The 19,757-nt window shown below is 40.4% G+C and overlaps 2 protein-coding genes across 2 annotated transcripts; both read right to left on the bottom strand.

Annotated features, from left to right (window-relative positions):
* Window positions 1-2,077: 2,077 nt before the first annotated feature.
* Window positions 2,078-7,599, bottom strand: hsh2d (hematopoietic SH2 domain containing). Its single transcript, XM_033621133.2, has 5 exons — window positions 7,328-7,599; window positions 6,457-6,546; window positions 6,175-6,340; window positions 5,647-5,895; window positions 2,078-3,753 (listed from the first exon to the last, which is right to left on the bottom strand). The coding sequence occupies exons 1-5, from the start codon at window positions 7,570-7,572 to the stop codon at window positions 3,322-3,324; spliced, it is 1,182 nt and encodes a 393-aa protein (XP_033477024.2). The 5' UTR covers window positions 7,573-7,599; the 3' UTR covers window positions 2,078-3,321.
* A 4,743-nt stretch (window positions 7,600-12,342) lies between these two features.
* LOC117254125 (ras-related protein Rab-8A) lies at window positions 12,343-19,359 on the bottom strand. The gene is made up of 8 exons (XM_033622147.2): window positions 19,178-19,359; window positions 18,625-18,685; window positions 16,867-16,927; window positions 16,339-16,416; window positions 16,068-16,157; window positions 15,324-15,389; window positions 14,158-14,208; window positions 12,343-14,065 (listed from the first exon to the last, which is right to left on the bottom strand). Exons 1-8 carry the CDS (start codon window positions 19,299-19,301, stop codon window positions 13,976-13,978), a joined length of 621 nt encoding a protein of 206 aa, XP_033478038.1. The 5' UTR covers window positions 19,302-19,359; the 3' UTR covers window positions 12,343-13,975.
* Between the last annotated feature and the right edge of the window lie 398 nt (window positions 19,360-19,757).

The raw sequence follows: 19,757 nt of genomic DNA, 5'->3' as shown, positions 1-19,757 counted from the left end.
GATAGATTCCCCTCAACGACAAAGGGGTAGTGTTGAGGGGTAGGGAATTTTACCTATGAATTGGGACGCCACTTCATGCAAATTAGCGTAACAGACGTGTTCACCTATATCCTGTCATCAACATAGGCTTCTTGCATTCATTTCCAAAATGGCGGCTCCAGAGGTTGTATTGCCTATTTCGTTGGCTGTCTTCATCCTTTTTCGTTTAACAAATCAACAGAGAAGAAACGCAGCAAATAGAAGACGCCTTCGCCACCTTCTTGTCCTGGTCGAATTGTTTCAGGTATGTTGATTTTTTTTTTTTTTTTTTTTTAATTTTCCAGTTTCACAATGCATCCTGGGAAATTCAATCTTCCCCTCAGATGAGTTCGTAAGTGTGCATCACATGGCCCTTCTAATTAGGTGGGGGTTTTAAAGGCTGAAAAACACTTCCCTAAAGTTTAGGACACCCTAGCCCTTTGTGGGAACGTGCAAAAACAAGGGCGTGGGCCAATCTTGAGGGAAAGTTTGAGTATTGGGACAGACCCTTAGTCCTGTTGTCCTTCTTTGCGGACACCTTTTTTGTGCTATCTAGTGGTAGTAAGAGCACAATACATAAATCCATGTAAAAACAAGATCGCAGCCAAGTCGGTCTGTGTTGGGATCGGCTGCATATGTTCAAAACCTGATCACATTTTATGATTGAAACTCGTTTATTTATGATTGATAATGTTTGCAGTTTGATATGGCAACACATTTGACCAATTTTAGCAACAGGAACAAGCTAAGACATTGTTAATTAAGAAGTACTCGTTTGAAGACGTTAGGACTTAATTATTGTTCGCAATGTTTAGTTATTTGTACTTATTGGGTCCTACTGATCCCAAATAGCTAGGAGAAATTAACCAATCAAAAGTCTCAGGATGATATAGTAAGTGTATCTTAGGGTATAATATAATCATCTGAAAATAACCTGAAAGTTGATATCTACATATGGCATGTGGAGTGGGTTCTCTTCCACAGCCGGAATGGACAAACCAAACACTGGCTTTAGGTATGGCCATGTGCGCTTTTGCTTAGGCCTCCATAGTTCTCCATATGCTTGGCAAATAGGAGAAGTTTGAGTTGGTTGCAATTTGTAATGTCATTTGCAAGATGCCACTAAATCCTACACACAAGACCTTTAAAAAAACATTCGCATTACAACATAGCTATATAACATTGAGTTAGTAACTCGTGATTTTGATTTTATTTATCAAACATGGTAGATAATCATAGATATTTTCTGCCAGGACATAATACATGTAATTAAATAAATTATATAGTTATGTATTTGTTTTATTCCTGGCAGCAAGTGGACTACTTCTATTAAACTAAAATGTCAGAGGAAATTTGTCTTACGTAGGACACTGTAGTGCACAACAGTGGAAAATAACTAGAGACATTTACTGTACTTCAGTGCAATTTGAGGTGCGTGTTGCCTGCCCTACTTAAGTCCATTTATATACTTTTATATCCTCCTGAGACCCGAACTTTTGTTTGGCATGCATTTTAATTTCTCTTAGCTATTTGGGATCAGTAGGACCCGATAAATATAAAAAATTAAGCATTGCAAACAATAATTAAGTCCCAGTGTCCTCAAACAAGATGATAATAAAGTCCCAATGTCAAACAAGGATATCTATATACTTTTATAAACTTTATATACTTAGACTTATACTTACACATCACCACATTCAGAAGCAAACATTGAAGTTTCAGCTCCACTTCCTTTTTTTGATCAGATTATGAAAATATATCTGCATTGGCTTTAGTGAACAATTAAAAGCAGACTTGAAATTGCATGCTTTTACATTGTGGTTTTAACATAAAGGAACTGAAGGCCACCACTCTGCTCTCTGAGCATCTGATGTGGTTTACTGGCCACTAGATGGTAGTCTATAATGAGACAAATGTTTTCTATTAGTTTGGTATGAAGAGCTCTGAACTGTTTTGACTACATAATCCAAACAGTTAACAACCAATTACATGGTCAACAATATCAAAAGTAACTGAATGACTACACAGTTAATCAAATCATTGCAAAATGACAAGCAAGTTATAACATGCATTAACACTTTTTAATGCACGTTTTTAAACACTTACTAATAACATTTACAGTAAAATAAGACAGAATAGTCTGAGGATAGAAAGGGACTGGCATGTCATACATGTTCATTGGAATTAAAACCCAGGTGATTGCACCAGCATGACATGCACCCACCACTGAGTAACCAGGCCAGCACAGGAGCCATAACATGCAAAGATCAGAGTGAGAAGTGAAGCATGGGAGGGAGAGGAGGGGACAGACAGGAGGAAGTGCTCAGAGCAGAAACAGAAATTATGTTCATTTCCAGTATGGGTGAACAAACCGGTGTGTCCCGATTGGTCATGGTCAAAATCACATTCTTGTTTAATCATCAGACAGTAGAGTAATATTAATTATGTGCCATGAAACAAAAGCTTGTGGAACAGCTGTAACAGCCTTGGAAACAAATACAAATATAGCATTTATTAAAGGTCATTTATTTACTCCATAACGTAACAAAATAAGATGCTTTGCATAAGCATAGTAGTAAAAATATTTGTAAAATATTCAGATCACATGGTCTAGATGCTTCATAATCACATTAAAAACAAGGGTCTGACAGTCACTGGCAGTAAAAATGAAATGTCTCTGGGTAATTACCTTGAATTCCATGTCCAAAGACCACGTTTTACGCTATGTAAAAGTGAATTTGACCCACCTGTATGTTCCTACCTGTAAAACAAGTCTGACCTGTGTCTGCATTTTCCAGCTTCCCTGTCATGTTGCTGATAACAGATCTGCACCAGACCTGTATTCAAAGCAGTCCTTTTGCATTAACTTCCTCCTGCTGCCCTTTCATACTTTTGTTAGACATGACAGCAGCAGAGAGGCATGTATAAACAATTCACCGGAATTTAAAAGCCAAAGAAGAGGCTAGTAATTAGCATTAGCACTAGGGAGACGGGTATGTTAAATACATTTGTTGCATTACTCCTCATGTAACAATATTTATCTGTAGTGTCTCTGTTGAATAAACCAGCAAATAAATAAAAGATAAAGCGCTCAAAAGTGGCAGTAATCACAGTCACGGACAAACAGCAGTTTAACCTATTATATAGTTTTTACTCCACACTACTTGAAGGTTGAAATGATGCATTATTTGTAAGAGTTCAACTTCAGTGTGCAGGCTATCGCTCCTTTTTCTTGCTTCTGTCCTCCACCCACATGGGGTTGAATCCATCTATGCATTATTTTTCTAAGGGAGCAGTCATGTGTCAGTGGCCTGGAGCAAAAGGTGGAGGTGGCAGATACTCCTGAGGTAACCCTCCTCCTTCAGTCACAGCGCAAGTGTAGGTAAATGGAGGAGCACTGAAGGTGTGCTCCTCTGCGATCTCGTGGTACTCATTCTCAGTCGCCTCCTGCGGCGTGTTGTTCTTCTTTTGGAATTTCTTCTTGAAGTTCTTCAGGTTGGAGACAACTGACAGCTTGCATTCCTGGTTCTTTGCAGGCTGGAGGTTGGCGCTGAGTGGGTGCTCAGTGGTTGTGGGTGAGGGTGAGGGTGAGGGTGTGGCGACGCTCTCAGGTGCAGAGACTGTCCTGATACAAGCCTGGTTCTGCTTCAGTGGAGGTAAAGGGGTCCGAGCAGGGACCTCAGGAGGCTGGTTGGATGGAAGATTGATGGCCAAATGTCTCGGTTTTGGCACAGGCTGGAGATGAACATGAAACATACAGCAGAGAAATTTGTTTTAAAAAACATTTACATTTTAATGTTAAGCCTCTGAAAATGTGGTTTCAAATCTTAAAGCTGGGGTGCGGAATTTAATTTTGGTGCCACTGGGCAAAAATCCCGTAATAAACTGTGAGCATATTGTAATTCAGTTGCAGCTTGTCTTGGCTCTGTTTTGAGGCTTAGAAAATCTAGTCCACGATAAGAGACTTTGGTCAATCACGGGTCATTTCAGAGAGACGAGGTTCCTATTGGCTGTTCTACAAATGCAGATGTGCGAGCATGTCCCTTTGGCCTTATTCAGTGGTGGATACTCCTGCAGATGAGTTGCTATTCCAGCATTTGTTACATCTGCCTACACTGCAAAGCGACCCAAAAAAGGAAGACAGACTCAGAGAGTAAATGTTGCTAATAATTTAGGCTTCTGCTAACTGGAGCCAAAGCATCATAGCTGCGGTTTCAAGTTCACGTTAGTGTAGCTAAAGTCAGCTAGAGCCTCAAATCACAGTGTGTCCTCTGCCTCACTCCCCACCACTACAGACCACATCACCAGGAAGAGAGCTGATTGCAGCTATTGAGACGGACCCTCAGTCAGTGGCCGCAGCAACCTGAATCCAGTCAGATCCAGGGCACCAAACAGCCCTGACTACCTGGCAAATCAGCTAATAGGTCAAATTTAGCGCTGCTGCTGGACACCAGCCCGACGTGACACCCGGTACTGGAGAATTTACGCTGGCCAAATTCGAGCTGCTACAGTCCACACATCTTCCAGGGAAGTAGTCCACAGTGGTGGCGAACAAGGCAGAGGGACCGTGGGGTGGCAAGCTCACTAATTCTTGTCTCATTTGTAGTCTGGTAAACAGAGAGAGAGCGGAGCAAGAAGGGGCTGAGTGAAAGTACTTTGTGCAGCTCGTGGTCGTCTGGTGGGAGGGGCTTAGGACAGAGCAACCCAGTCTCACTTCAAAGTCATCGAAATCCAGTGCTTGGGCAGTGACTTGCAGCGTCAGACGCTGATGATAAAAGCCATCTTTTATCGTCAACATGACACGTGGCTGGTCACTGTTGTAGTTTGATGGTGCTCAGCGGCATCAGGGTGAAACCCAGTGGGACAAGAACAAAAGTTAAGGCGGAGAAATAGGATAAGGGTGGGTGGGAGTGGTGGAGGATGGGTCCAACAAACACCAACCTTCACCTGGGAGAGCGGTGTTCGCATCCCGCAAGATCATGAAGCCAAACCCTGTTCCTTTTATCCTGAATCCAATCACGTGTGTTAGTAGTTGGAGGAAAAAAAACGGCAGTTGCATTGTTGTAACGATGTAGTGCGTTTATTCTAAAAGAGGCTGTATGTAAAGGGTACGAAAACGGAAGTGTATTTTGAAAGAAGACGATGCATGTAAAAGGCAGAACTTGTCAGCAACTGGACTTGAAAGGTCCATGACCAAACATCGATATGCCCAGCTCTAAGTTTATCGCTAAAACAATTAAGTAACCATGGCAACATGTTAACAGTCAAAAATCAATCTGCTTCATCAGGGCTGCGTGGGTGTGTTACGATCAGATGACAGTGACCTGGCAATGTAAGGAAAAAGCCCCCACAACTGACATCCAAATTGGATTTATGGTTTGCTTGTTTCAGATTAGCGCCCAAAAATGGACACACGGAACTAAACTGTTCAAAGTTGGGAGAAAATCATGTGTTCATATAGGACCCCATCACCAACATCTTGTTATGAATGGGAGGGTGATTCGACTAACACCTTTGAAATGTCTTGAGTCTCACGTTGATCGCAGGCAACATTTAGATATCCTTTATTTTAAGGGTTAGGGTTAGCACTAGACAACATCTAAGACAATCTATGAAGATCATCATTACCGTGGCAGGGAGAGGGATGGTAATGTGTGGAAATTCCTCCTCCAAACTAGGGTAAAGTCTGTTTGCAGACGGGAGTGCAGAGTTCCTCAAGTTATTTGGCCGATAAGGAAGAGCAGGTGGGATATCTTCCTGTGATGGTGGGTGACTTATGCTGGGATGCAGGGGGACGTTCGGTAGCCAGCTTGTGTTGGGATTCAGATGTCTTTGGGGAAACAGCAGCTCTGCGTAGTCGGTCTTGCCACCTGAGGCCTTCAGTGGGGTGAAACACAGACAGAAAGAGAAACAGAGGAAATTATGATTGTGTTCTTGTTTGCATGGTGCACAGGTGGCAGGCACATAAACAAATATCGTGGTTTTGGGTTGTAAAGATGACTCAGGTTTAACTGAATACATGCACGTAGGCCTGGTGCTCTACTCATTACATTACATTTACATTGTCAGTACAATAACCAACAAATCTATGATGTATGGAAGAACCGTTAAGTCAAGGCACCTGTTTGCAGGTATGATAATAAAACATTCCCTCACCTGCCCACACGCAACAGTCAGCACCTCACTGAAAGGCATGATGGGATTCCTACGGTGAAAGTCCACCAGGTCCTGCAGAACCCGGTGACGCCTGTCTTCCCCTACTATGATATATTGGCCGTCCTCCAACGCATCGATCATGAAATGTCTGCAGCGGTCCTCAGCACTGAGGGCAAAGGGGACAGAAAGCAAAAAATATGTCAAGAGGAGTAAAGAGAGCAGGTCTTTGGACTCTTGGACCGAGTGTGTGAGTGTAAACTCCTTTAAAATGCAAACACTCACCGGTATGAGAGAGTGTAGCCAATCCTGCTCTCACTGATTCGGATGAGGAAGTAGCCAGGGGGCTTGGACATCAGCAGTTCCTCTGCCACCCTGCACAAATAGTGAGCATGCACAGAACAAAAAAGTCCTTTCATACATGCACTGTAATCTGTAAATGATCTAGCAGTTTTATGGGATGGGGTGGCATCGGTTGTGAACAAGAGCCAGGATCAGTTTGCAGCTTTCAACACATAATAAAATGTTCTTCCCATGCATGAACTTTCCATTAATAAAAGAATGGTCTAATAAATACAGGGCATTGTAGTCAGGTCAGTAAAGTAAACTGATGGAGTACACCATGCCTAATAGTAATGCACATATATCATCCGTTATGCAAAGTTGTGGATGTGTACACTGGGAGTGGAGAAAGCAAAGAATTTATTTGAAGCAGAAATCTGTTTAAATATTACCAGGGTAAAGTCTGTGCTCGAGAGGCTGCGTCACTGACAAATCTGTGACTAAAGTGCATCATAAGTAAACTTGTATAATAACCAATGTTTTGTCCTCATATTTAATATTGTAAACCTGGAGATAACTGATGCAGTGGTGTAGTTTTTCTCTTTTATTTTGGAAAAAATGGAGCCTAAGTAGGATATAGCACAGGATTATTTTGGGGTTAGAAGCTTCCTGAAAACCTTTGATTACTTCCTAAAACGTTGTTGGAGATGCAATATCTTTCTCAACATATTCTCCCTTATTAGACTGTGTTTACAGTCACTGCATGCTGTAACACAACACTGCTACCTTTATCGTGTAGGATTTTTAAAACATGGCTTTCCACATTCCTCCCCGCGGAGGAGATGGCGGACCGCGATAGACTTCGACAACTTACTTCCTGGAGATGATCCCATGAAACCACTCTGGGACGACACCGTTCCTGATCACGAGCCGGAGCTGGGACTCTGTGAACCAGATGAAAGCATCACGCTGTGCTTGTGTCGACTGACTCCAATCCATCGTCCTGGGACGCAGCTCATTTAATCCTCTGTTGGGTCTGTTGGGGAATTCACAGAGGATAGAGACCTGCAAGTGTGTCATATACAACTTGGTAAACCTAAAAATAAGATACTTGAACATGTAGAGTATATACAGAAAATACAAACCACATATATGAGCAGTCAGTAGACAAAGATTTCTGCATTTCGGCTGATATGACTATGGTGAATAACTATAACTTAAGAGTTGAACTTTTACATAAAGAGACCCCCCCATAATCTTCCCACATTCATCTTTTTAAAGACAATTTACAATACAAAATGTAGCTTAGACAGGATATTGTCACTACTTTCCTCAGTTTTACTTGTAATAATCTTTAACTGTTTAAGAAAGCAGACCCGCTTTAATTTGGATTAATTAATGCATCTTAAATTTGTAGTTTAAATGCTCACATAATTAAAAATGATATTAGTTTTCTAAATAAAACAAAGAGATTTCTAAATTCCACACACAGCAAAGGTGACTCACCTTGTCTGGCAGCTCCGCGATATAATGACACAGCAGATCTCACACAGCTGACTACACCTGTCTGTGGGCGGAGGCAAAACTCACCTCTAGCTGAGTAGCTGTATAACATTTTAAAAGAGCACTACATACTGTCACCAAATAAGTAAAATACATTGTCATATAGGCTATAAACTGTGGGTAACAAATGATCCAATGGTCCTTTGTATGGTTAGATAGAAGGTAAACAGTCATCTCTAATGTGACAGTCTGTTTGGATTCCAAAAGAATGTAGCCCACATTCATAAGTGCACCATAAACTCACAGGTGTACAGTATGAAACAGGTTCAAGTGAACATTGCGATCTATCAGAGGAGCCAGCTCAGATTAAATGAGAGGCTTCAGTCCTGCCCTCTTCAGCTGTTGTATAACGTTACATTTGTAGTATCAGTGACTGAGGTGGGAGGCCACATGAGAGGTTAGGTTCAATAAGATCGGGTAACTTAATGTTTACAAGCTGTCCAGCTTTACTCCAGTGCCACAAGTTTATGACAGTGTGGGAAGTACACATATATAAAGAGAAATGATTGATCTCACCCCCTGTGCTGCAAATACACCTTTTTTAATTGTCTGACAGATGTAGAAATGCACACATCACCATGGACACCTGTGCAGTTTAATGCTATTGAATCCTTACTTTGCTGTACTTTGTATTCACTGTGGGAGATTTTGTGATTGTGTGGACTTCCTAAAACCTTTATTTCATCAAAAAGCTTTTCACTGAGGCCACCCACCCTGTACTTCTTTATGCTCAAGGGCACCTCAGCAGTGGAAATGAGGGTAGGGCTCTAACCTTTAAGCTGCTGCTACATCCTGATTAGTCAATCAGGTTCCATAACAATATGATATGCAACACAGCAACACAAGCAGCCGACATGATTTTCCTCTGTGTGGTGGCTGGGCTCAGCCTTAGAGATAGGGTGAGGAGCTCGGACATCCGGAGGGAGCTCGGAGTAGAGCCGCTGCTCCTTCGTGTCGAAAGGCGTCAGTTGAGGTGGTTCGGGCATCTGATCAGGATGCCTCCTGGGTGCCTCACATTAGAGGTGTTCCAGGCACGTCCCACTGGTAGGAGGCCCCGGGTAGACCCAGAACATGCTGGACAGATTACATATCTCTTCTGGCCTGGGAACACCTCGGGGTCACCCAGGAGGAGCTGGAAAGCGTTGCTGGAGAGAGGGATGTCTTGGGTGCTTTTCTTGGCCTGCTGCCCCAGATAAGTGGATGAAAATGGATGGATGGACACAGCAAAACCACCATATAGAACTCTTCTCTCTTAACAAACTGTCTGTTCAATGTAACTACTACATAAATAATGTTTGTGGGTTTTTAAAGATAATAAAAAAGCTGCTGCTTGGCTGATGCTAATATTGTACACAAATATATGTGCGTGCAAAGGTTTCTCTGACTTCCGTCTGCTTTTCTTGTCAGAGAGGAAGCTCTCACAGACAGGAACTATCTTGACAAATAAAATTCACAGTCTTTGGTTTTGTTACTGTTGGTGACATATTAACTGTTTAATGGGTGATTCAGTGAAAATGCCTGGCAGCTTAATGCTGGAGAGCCACTTCAGATCAAGTAAAAGAGCTGATCTGGGAAGTTTTTCCTCCCACACGCTGATTGTCTAGATAAAAAAGAACTCAATAAAGGTCAAAGTCTTACTGAATTGACTCCCCAGTGCGGCACATCACAGAGAGGAAGTGATGAGCTCCAGTGCTAATGTTTTAGAGGTCACAGTTTAAACACTCCACCACCTTCTTCATCAAACAAAACTGTTTTCAGCTTTAGGTGTGTTCTGTTACAAAGTGAAGCTGCAGACACAGTTTCACAAGTCATTTAACAGTTTCAGTTTCTGTAAGTGTTCCTTTTTCTCTGCATTCAACATTCACATCACAGAGCAGAAATAACCTAGCCCGCCATTAGGGGCCAAGTGGCCTCCCAGCCATTTTCTAATTCATAATGAAAAGAAACTGAAAATTTTTTTTGTACTTCAGTGAAAACAAGGTGCCAGAGTGCATAAAAAGCATCAAATTCTAATTTGTTTATCAAAAAAGTGCCGGGGGATGACTCCCCAGATCCCCAGACAGAGACAACGCATTTTCACTCCCAACTCATCAAATACTAATACTTATCAATCGAATATGAAGCACTAGGTCCCCCTCCTGCATCAGTTTTGGATGTTCAGGGACAGCATGTCAATTTACGGTCATTACATCTATTGTTTCTTTACAAAAAAACAAAACAAAAAAATCACTTCAGTTTTAACAGAAAATATAGTTTCTACTAGTTAAAATAGTCTCTCAAAATAAACGTAGAAAATAGGTAAAAAGAACTCGATTTGGGCAACAAGAGCACATGGCTAGGTTTTTAAAAAAGGAATCGTAGTTTGGCTTAAAATAAGAACACTTGTCACTAGTGTAATATAACATCATGTGATATACGTCAGCATGCTCAACATACTAGCACACCACATTGTTATTGAAACATCTCAATTGACTTTTGGTGTCACACTGGACACAAACAGTTGGCTCCTAGGTGAAAGTCCAGAGTTTGTTTGACCCATCGACCTTAATGACCTGCCTGCCCATTTGGAACTTTCTTGCTCTTTATACTATTTTAGTTTCCTCTAGCATCAACAAATGCCGCAACCTGGGTTGTCTCGTATACCACCGCTAAATGGTGCCTCTGTGCGACAGTGTCTTACGTTGACAAGCCACAAACCAAACATAGGTATTTGGCGGCATCGGAGTGAGACAAGGTTGGACAGAGACACTGGCTCAACCCTGAATGTCCTCAAACTCTAGAAACACCCCTGCGTACACCTGTGGTTGCTGTGACTGGCTCTTGCTCTTGGTCTCCTGTCCTTTTGCAAAAGTGGCCCCCAGGCAAAGTAACTTGAGTAACCCTGGTGTAGCAGATTCATGTGCAACAGAAAACTGCAGCTGGGGAGGACAAAACATGACTCCTTCAGGCATGTGACAATACATTTGTACAAAATTGTCTTAAAAATGAAATATAAACCCAGTTAAGAGCAAGAAATTATACTTGTAATTAAAAGAAAATTATCAAAATGCCACTGACCAAGTCGAGAAACATGACCCATCTGTTAAAGCTTTCAGTTCGACTGTTAATCTTCTTATAATAAAGAAATTTTTAATGACTTCCGTAGTTTTTATCACAGTATATAATTGTGCAGTTAAAGAGAATGACACAGCACAACTAGGTGGCAACATAGATGAATGTAAACTGTATCTTAATTAACAGGCAACAGTCAGACCTGTGGAGGTTTGATGAGGTTTAACTTTATACAAATATTCGCAAAATTAAATTAAAATAAAATTTAGGGCACATAAGTCAATCCGATTAACGGAAAATAAATCTTTGGGTAAAATTGAGTAAAATGATCAAATGATGTTTATCCATTTCTTATGAAGAATTTTATTACTCAACTTATCAGGACATTTTTTTCACTTACACCCATGTCTAACTATTTTTCAAACTAACTTCAGAATAACTTTGTAAAATTGTATGCACCCATAGCTTATTTCCTACAAAGTCAAGTTTAATCTTCCATATCTTTATTAAAGTTTGTAATCCTTCATTAAGTTCTTCTTGGAAAATTTTTTCATGCGTTTATAAACTGGGTTTTGGGTGACCAGTTTTTTACATGTCTTTTTTATTACAAGTAAAATTCAAATACCAAATCTAAACAAAACACATAAAATACTCTTCCTCATACTGATTGTCTATATGGGTCTCCAAAAAATAAAAAGGTGTAAATATAACGAGCTGAAACATTTTTTTTTAAGAATCTCATTTTTAATAAATCATCAAAACACATATCTACAAAATGTGTAGATCAATAAGATTTATGAACCTTCAGTACAATCATTGTAGATTTTATTTACAGCTGCTGAATTATTTAATTTATTCCCCGATGAAATGCATCAATGATCAGCGATGAAATCCAAATTCAGGTGGGAATGCTAAAGATATAGTAACATAGACCTGGTGATGATTACACACGACTCAAAGAACTACTGAGCAGCTCATTGTTCAGATGACATTTAGGCCAAACTGCATTTTTTTTTATCAAGCAATTAATTTGATCTGTGAGAGCCAGTTAAACCAAAATTGTGCCACAAGTCCAACCATGTTAACAACGATTTAAATCCACAGGTTACGTAGTTACATGTTCAATAACTCTTTAGCACTGCTAGAAATGATTTGCTCTCACTTGTGATTTTCATCAATTAATTTCCTATGCTCACGCCTGAACGGCTCAACCGAGCAAATACGGCAGAATTTAGAGTGACAGCAGAAAATAAAACAGCAAGGATCCTTTGCACATTTCTAATCTCAAATAAAGCTCATCAAGTCAAATGTGCAAAGCTTTTTGAGGTTTCCTACGCACCCAGAATGCATAGTTCAGGTGGCCATGATGCTGGGCCAAAACAAGACGCAGAATATCTGGAGAGGAGGACGAGGGGAGGGAACGAGGTGGGTGCATCTGGGGTTCCCAAAAGCATCAATGGAAATGCAAAACAAAGCTAGAAAAGTGAAATGTCCATTAGTAGGAATGTTGTAATGAGGGAAAAACATCTTTAAATCAAAGGCCTTCTGTATATTTTCTCTCAAGACGAGGTTTCAGTGCTCAGATGTTTTTAGGAAGCCCAGACAGGGTACAATGGAAAACGTGTGCATGAATATTCTTTGCTTTCAGTTAAGACTTGCAACAAACAGTCAACAAATGTTAAGAACTTTTTTGTTTGTTTTTTTACAGAAAGAACAAAAAGGAGAAAAAAAGTGCATAATAATCAATAAGAACATAAAAAGGGCACTTTGTCATTTTGGTGCTATGTTTTGTTTCACTCCATAAATACTGCTACAGCACAGCCCCTATCCAAGGCCCAGAAAACAGTTGTACATGTAGATGTTCCCCCATTGGAACTGACAACAGGAAGAAGTATGAATGCATAAAACAATGATTTCATCATCGCCGTGGTTCCTTCTGTGCCCCCGCTGTGTAACCATATTGCCTCCAGGTGTCAGGGTCAGGTATTGCTAGTCCACCAGTCGAAGTGCATCAAATAAACCTCACACCAATCACCAAACAAATCGCAATATCAAAACAATGATGAGGCGAGCGACTACAAAAGGAATCCGAGTGCCCTTAAAACAAGCATACTTAGTCAAGAACCCAGTCTTACTGCGACCATGTGAATACTTAAGATAGGCTAAATCTGGGCCCCACATACACGTCATTACATTGCACATTAAAGTGTTCACAAGAGGAATGTTTCAGCCTAGGAAATCAACAGGAAGACATGAGTAGAAAAGGTGGACAGGGGACATGTAAACCCCAAATGTTGATATGATGAGTGAAATGCACTGGCACTACTGTTTCATATGGATCATAATCAGTGATACATATTTACATGTCCCGGTTACCTAATGTGGATATGTAAAAGTCTAGTATGATAGTTTGTACTCTCATCACCTTGGATACATACATTATTTGACAGAAATTAGGAAGCCCACTGGACTGTGAAGCCTTTTCTGGATATATAATTTAGGCTAGTTTTGGTGATACAGATCGAATAAATAAGACTTCACCATGTGAAACTGACAACAGATGAAACAAACTATCTGATAATCAGACATTATTGTGAGAAGTGAAGGTTTTATCGTCTTTAAAAGTCAATAAAAACTAAGGAATCATGTTGGAATCGTCAATCTGATGAGCAACTGTAAAAAACAGAAGTCCGATTTAGCATCTAAGAGGCCACAGTAGTTAGATTCACAGTTGTCGAGGGAACCGAGAGAGCGATTTGTTTTTCCTACCAGAGAGAACAAGGAGGAGGAGGAGGAGGAAGACGAGTGAAGAAAAAAATAAAAGAGAAGATAAGAGTGTGCTCTGTCCAGTTCTGTCCAGTGGGGGACACAGTTAAGGCGATGGTGGATGCCAACGCTTCCCGTCTCCTCACAGGAGCGTACAGCGGAAGAAACTGCTCTTCTTGGGTTGTTCTGTAATCTTTACTCCTTGATTGCTGCCCTGCGGGTTGTTGCCCTCCTAAAATACACACAGATGAGAGAGCGCGTTCACATATGAGAACAAAAACACCAGAACACGACACAGATACCACACACTCTCAACATTCTTACCAGCTTCTTGTCCATTTTTGCTTTGATGTCTCTGGCAAGGGTTAGGAAGGCCTGCAGACAAAAACAAGTTAAACAAATTAAATAACTGAAATTATATTAACAAAAATAATGGCATTACTCTGGGTGGGACGAATGGGTTTGGATGTGGAAAACTGTGGGTTTAAATTACGGCAACAAAACAACCTTAGTCATGACTAATTGGACATATTAAGCAAACACTGCACACTATTAACACACAATCTGTGGGTTTGCAGTAAACAGATTATGTGGTTACGATCTAATTATGCATGACATTTAACAGTTTCATTTCATGAGTCGGTTCAGTTAATGGGAATCCATTAAAAGAAAACAATAAGCATCATAGACAGATACATTTCTCCACACTGATAGTGTATTAAGGTCTCCTACTATATTCTGGCTTTATGGTCTACAACCTCTATGCAATCAAAACTGTACAGGACAAGTTTTATCAAATGTAGATAAACACAGGGGCGCCTGCTCTACCCACTGAGCCACTGGGCACGTCTGCATCCATCTATTTATGACTAATATTGTCATGCACAGTTTTGAGTGCATAGTGGTTGTGTAACAGGCCCCTGTCTTACTGCAGTGGCCGCTGCCTCGAGTCCAGCCTGTGGCACTTCGCTGCATGCCCTCCCCTGTCTTTCACCCTTTCACGCTTAGTCTATCCTATCTAATGAAAGGCAGAGAAAGCCAAAGAAAATGCTCTTAAAAAATAGATTCATATTTCATCTAAGGGTGTCCTGATGTACCAGTACTGATGATTACCTTGATATTTATACATATTGACAATATCCACTAAACGTAACTGCTCTTTTTGAACGCTTTTTACAGTTATGGTGTAATTCATTTGCCAAAAAAGAGACAAAATGCAAAATAAACAAATGTAAAGATGAATCTGAGAAAAAGCATTATTTTGTTTTTTCTTTAAATTTTCCATCATACCGGCGTTAGTATTGTTAGCGTGACTCTTATGGCCATGATAGCTGTGTGAAAATCTGATATCGTGTTTCATCATGTGCAGTGAATCACTCAACTCTATGACTCCAGCTACATAAACAGACAAAAATCAACAAAAGGTCAAACTTTTGGTAACAATTCCTTCAGCTGTGAAATTAATAATCGCAGAATAAGTGTGAACTCACATTCTCGACGTTGATGTTCGCCTTTGCGCTGGTCTCCATGAACTTGATACCGTACTCCAGCGCCAGCTGACAGGAGGAGAACGGAGACAGAATCAGTGTCAGTAGCCAAAATACTAAATACAGTATGTACCCAAAGCCTCGTTTCCACCAAACAGTCTGGTTCTGTTACATTCAGTTAGTTTCACATTTTTCTGTTTGAATTCTTAAAATCTGTGGACCGTATCAACCGAACTGTTGCTTTCCGTCCGTTTTTTTGTCACTCCTTTGTTGAGGTACCTAGCACACTGATCCCATACTAAAAGGTGGAGCTAGAAACACTGCGGTCTGTTGATTGGTTGAGAGAATTGTCACTCTTGCTCAACAAGGACTCAATGTACAAACCACTAACCCGCTATTTTTATATATCCCATGACTTGCGACAGAGGCTGTAAAGACTCCAGCCTATTCTTTTTTGTTCTGAAAATGTCACCGCTCAAACCCCATTCTGTGAATCATCAGCGAGGCGCAGACGAGGAGACACGTCTTTTAGTATCTGGCAACAACCTCATCTACATTATAGAGTACAGTCTGCGGTGGGTACTCAATAGAGATCTAGAATTTAACTACATGTCGGTTCATGTTACGTACATGGTCTAAGGTTCTATACTGCAAGTGTTTGGTGGATACGCAGCCCGAGAGAGTGAGGCTCAATTGTACTTTTAATCAAGTTCTCAGTGGATTTATACGACAGCTTTATCATCCCACCTTCTCTCCTCTTTCTTTGGACACCTGTCGCTTGTCATTGACGTCACATTTGTTCCCAAGGACCATCCTTTCCACATCTGCTGAGGCATGCTGTGGAGGATAAATAAATGGCATGGTGAACACACAGGGAAGTGATAAGCAATCAAATGCATTGGATTTATACAAACCAAAATAAAACACACTCACGCATGCACACAGAACAGATAGATATCACTGTTTGTAGAAGAAGCAAACACACACCTAGTCACACTCACTAATGCAGAACATTTACCTCTTCTATATTCCGTATCCAGTTCTTGATGTTGTCAAAGGACTTCTCATTGGTAATGTCATACACTAACATGATGCCCTGCAGAGTTCATGGAGGAAAAGAAGTCAAACAATGGAGGAGTCAGACAATCAAATCATTCCTGAACAAATCTCATTAATCCATAGAGACAGACGTGGAAATTAAGTTTCTGAAGTCCATGTCACCCCTCATTAGTGACGGATCACATGATTTTGCAGCTTCAAGTAAAAGCATGACACTTCAACAAAGGCAACAATGATTAATTATGTCCCTGAAGTAAAATACATGAACACAGGCATCCAGTTAGACTTGAACTAAAGGAGAGGCTATGAAACATACCATGACACTGCACTGCATAAAATAACAACAAAAACAACAATGTGGGGTGTGGCTCTGGATAAGGTTGATGCTGCAGTGCGGATCCCTGAGAAAACCACCACTTCACCCTTTCAGTTCCCACAGATTATCTACACTATTGCACGAGTTGTTAAGATGCAAAATGCAACTCACCATTGCTCCTCTGTAGTAGGCTGTCGTGATGGTCCTGAACCTCTCCTGTCCTGCTGTATCCCTGCATGGAAAACACACATTTAACCTGGCTGCATCTAGCTAGCAAGATCTGTATCTGTGCATGAGGCAAAGAGCCTGGAAACAAGAGAACCTTCGTAAAAAGTAAAATAAATGAATAATCAACTCTCTGACTTTCTTGGTTTTGTGTTGTGTGTTGTTATACTGCAATCTGGTCACAATTACATCCAAGAGTCAGCTGGGTTTTGTTGAAAATTGCCAAACCAGCAACTCTGAGGACAATAAGGACAGGACTTGAGACACAGCTGTTGTTGGTCATGACACATCTCCAATGCTAACTGCTCTTTAAAGTAATTTTTTCCCTCTATGGGTATTAAAGACTCACACACAGACTGTAGATGGGTCAGCTTTAGAGCAATGGAATACACATTTGATAGCTTTGGGTTAGATGTTTTCCCCCAGCGTCCAGTCTTTGTGCAAGAGTTAACATATCAAGAATACCTCTGTATTGAAAACACAGATCTTCTCATATAAGCTTAAGCGAGACAAAGAAAATTCCCAAGAATGTTGCTTTGATTTACTTGTGTTTGCTGAGGATATATAGGTTCCAATGTTGTTCACCAGTACTCAGTGGACACAGTTATCTTAACCTTTACATTTACAAAGAGCTGGTATTGATTTGTTCTATATCAAAAATGAGGAAAGTCATGATGTCGACAGTGTTGTCAAGAGAGAATACAAAAATGGTGCAAAGCTTAAAAGACAGAAAACCTGAGTTATGTCTTGTTTAATAACAGCATGATATCAATCATAAATCATCGAAAGTTGTAGTTATTAATCTTACATAAGTATCTGACAACACTTTTTGAAGGCTCACATTATCATGAGTATCTATCTTGATTTTGGTAATATCACATCACCAACACTTCTTTTAAAAAAGCCACTTTAAGTTGTGCCATAATGAAGCAAAACAACAATTAAAGTCATGCGAACTCAGCTGTCAGTTTATGAGACACACAAAGCTAAAACTAACAGCTAACAACCAGTCTGCAATAAACCCTAATACAGTGGTTTTCATGCCAAACCAGGTGTGCCGTGGGATTTTGGGATAAGCACACATTATTATGTCAATATTCAACTAGGCCTACACAAAAACATTATAAAGCATGTTTAAACAACTGTGTCAGTATATTGTGTACGCCCATTTCCGAATAACGAGGCAAACTCTAGCTAAAAAAAATGTAATTTAATTAAATTTAATTAAAGAAAACCTTTACGAGGAACCTATTTGTCGCTGTTTGTGCATGGGAATTATAAGTGAGCGATACATCAAGGCTCTGATTGGCAGCCAGTGTAAGGGATGATAACATTTAAAAGGAGAAAGCTGTGAGCGGGACAATGGTTCGCTATACTGTATGGAGCACATGACAACAAAGCACCAGCGAAGACAACCTACCACTGAAAGAGAAGTCAGTAGACAGTATCATGACAGCTACATGTCCTATTGTTCCCATTTGAGATAATCTGTGATAACACATGTTATAGAAGCTATTGTGCACAGATATAAATACAGGTGTGGCTCAAAATCTTGGCTTGCCCTTTGTGTGCCTCTGTTGGGCTGTTGTATGAGTTAGTTACATGTACCTAATAAACTGGCAGTTGAGAATAATTATCATCCATCATGTATCTTTCTTCTGCCACATTAGTCAGGCTGTAAAGTGAAATATAATCATATCTTACCATATCTGTAGCTTGATCTTCTTGCCATCTAATTCTATTGTTCTGATCTTGAAATCAATACCTGAGGAAGAACACAAGTCACAAGAGTCAATAAAGCACATCTGTCATCTGGAGCCGAAACTGGCTTATTTTGAGATTGATTTTAAAGACAAAGGGGTTAACGAGTTCTTTGACATTTTCTGTAGCGTTGGCTGCGACAGTGCGAAGTACAGCTGGTCATATAGAAAGTGACACTACCAACTAGCTCACTGACAGCTTTGTAGCCTGTTAGTTCAGCTGGCCGTAGTTAATAAATATCTACTGTTACAGAGTGTGTGGGGTGTCTGTAACTACGGGTCATACATACAGAGGCTTTCTACGTTTGGTAACACATTAAAATATTATTGTCGCTTCTATAAAAGCCCCTCAAACAAGCCGGCTGAGCTGCTTCCTGAGTAGCCACTACAAGATGAATGCTAGCCAGAAAAGTTAGCACCAAATTAGCATGACGGGATGGGCTGCTCCTGGGACACTTTTCGGTAAAGACAACAGTGATAATCCGACCTGTACCCACCTATAGTGGAGATAAACGTTGAGTTGAAGGCATCTTCTGAAAATCTGAATAGCACGCAGGTCTTCCCGACGCCCGAATCGCCGATTAAAAGTAGTTTAAACAAGTAATCGTAAGTCTTCGCCATGTTATTAGCTAGCTTACTACTGCGGATATCCCGCCCGTTGTGCAGACACAGACGTCACCGCCTGTGAGCTGTCTTTTGGTCAAATCAAGTGTCACTCTTCTCTGTCGTCGTGGCTCCGGAAGTCCGCTGCTTCCTGTTGGGTTTGTTCGTTTTCATGTCCGTGGTCACCCGGTCACATCTTTGTTAGTTAGCTGTTTGACAAAGTGAACACTTCCTGTTGACTGTGGGGAGCTCTAGGGACTGTAACTAAAAATATGAATACATAAGTAATTATATAATTGAAAAAATTAATTAATAAATATATAAATATAAAATTAATTGCTTAAATACTTAAACAAATGAATAAATACATTTGAACATGTTTAAATAAATGAATGATGCAATTTATTGCTTCACTGTCATTATCAACAAAATAAATCACAAATTAAATCAGACATTAAATACATAAATATATAA

This window comes from Epinephelus lanceolatus, chromosome 6, assembly GCF_041903045.1.
Source record: "Epinephelus lanceolatus isolate andai-2023 chromosome 6, ASM4190304v1, whole genome shotgun sequence".
Classification (NCBI taxonomy): Eukaryota; Metazoa; Chordata; class Actinopteri; order Perciformes; family Serranidae; genus Epinephelus; species Epinephelus lanceolatus.
The sequence above is the reverse complement of the archived record's forward strand: the minus strand, read 5'-3'. Positions and strand labels throughout refer to the sequence as shown.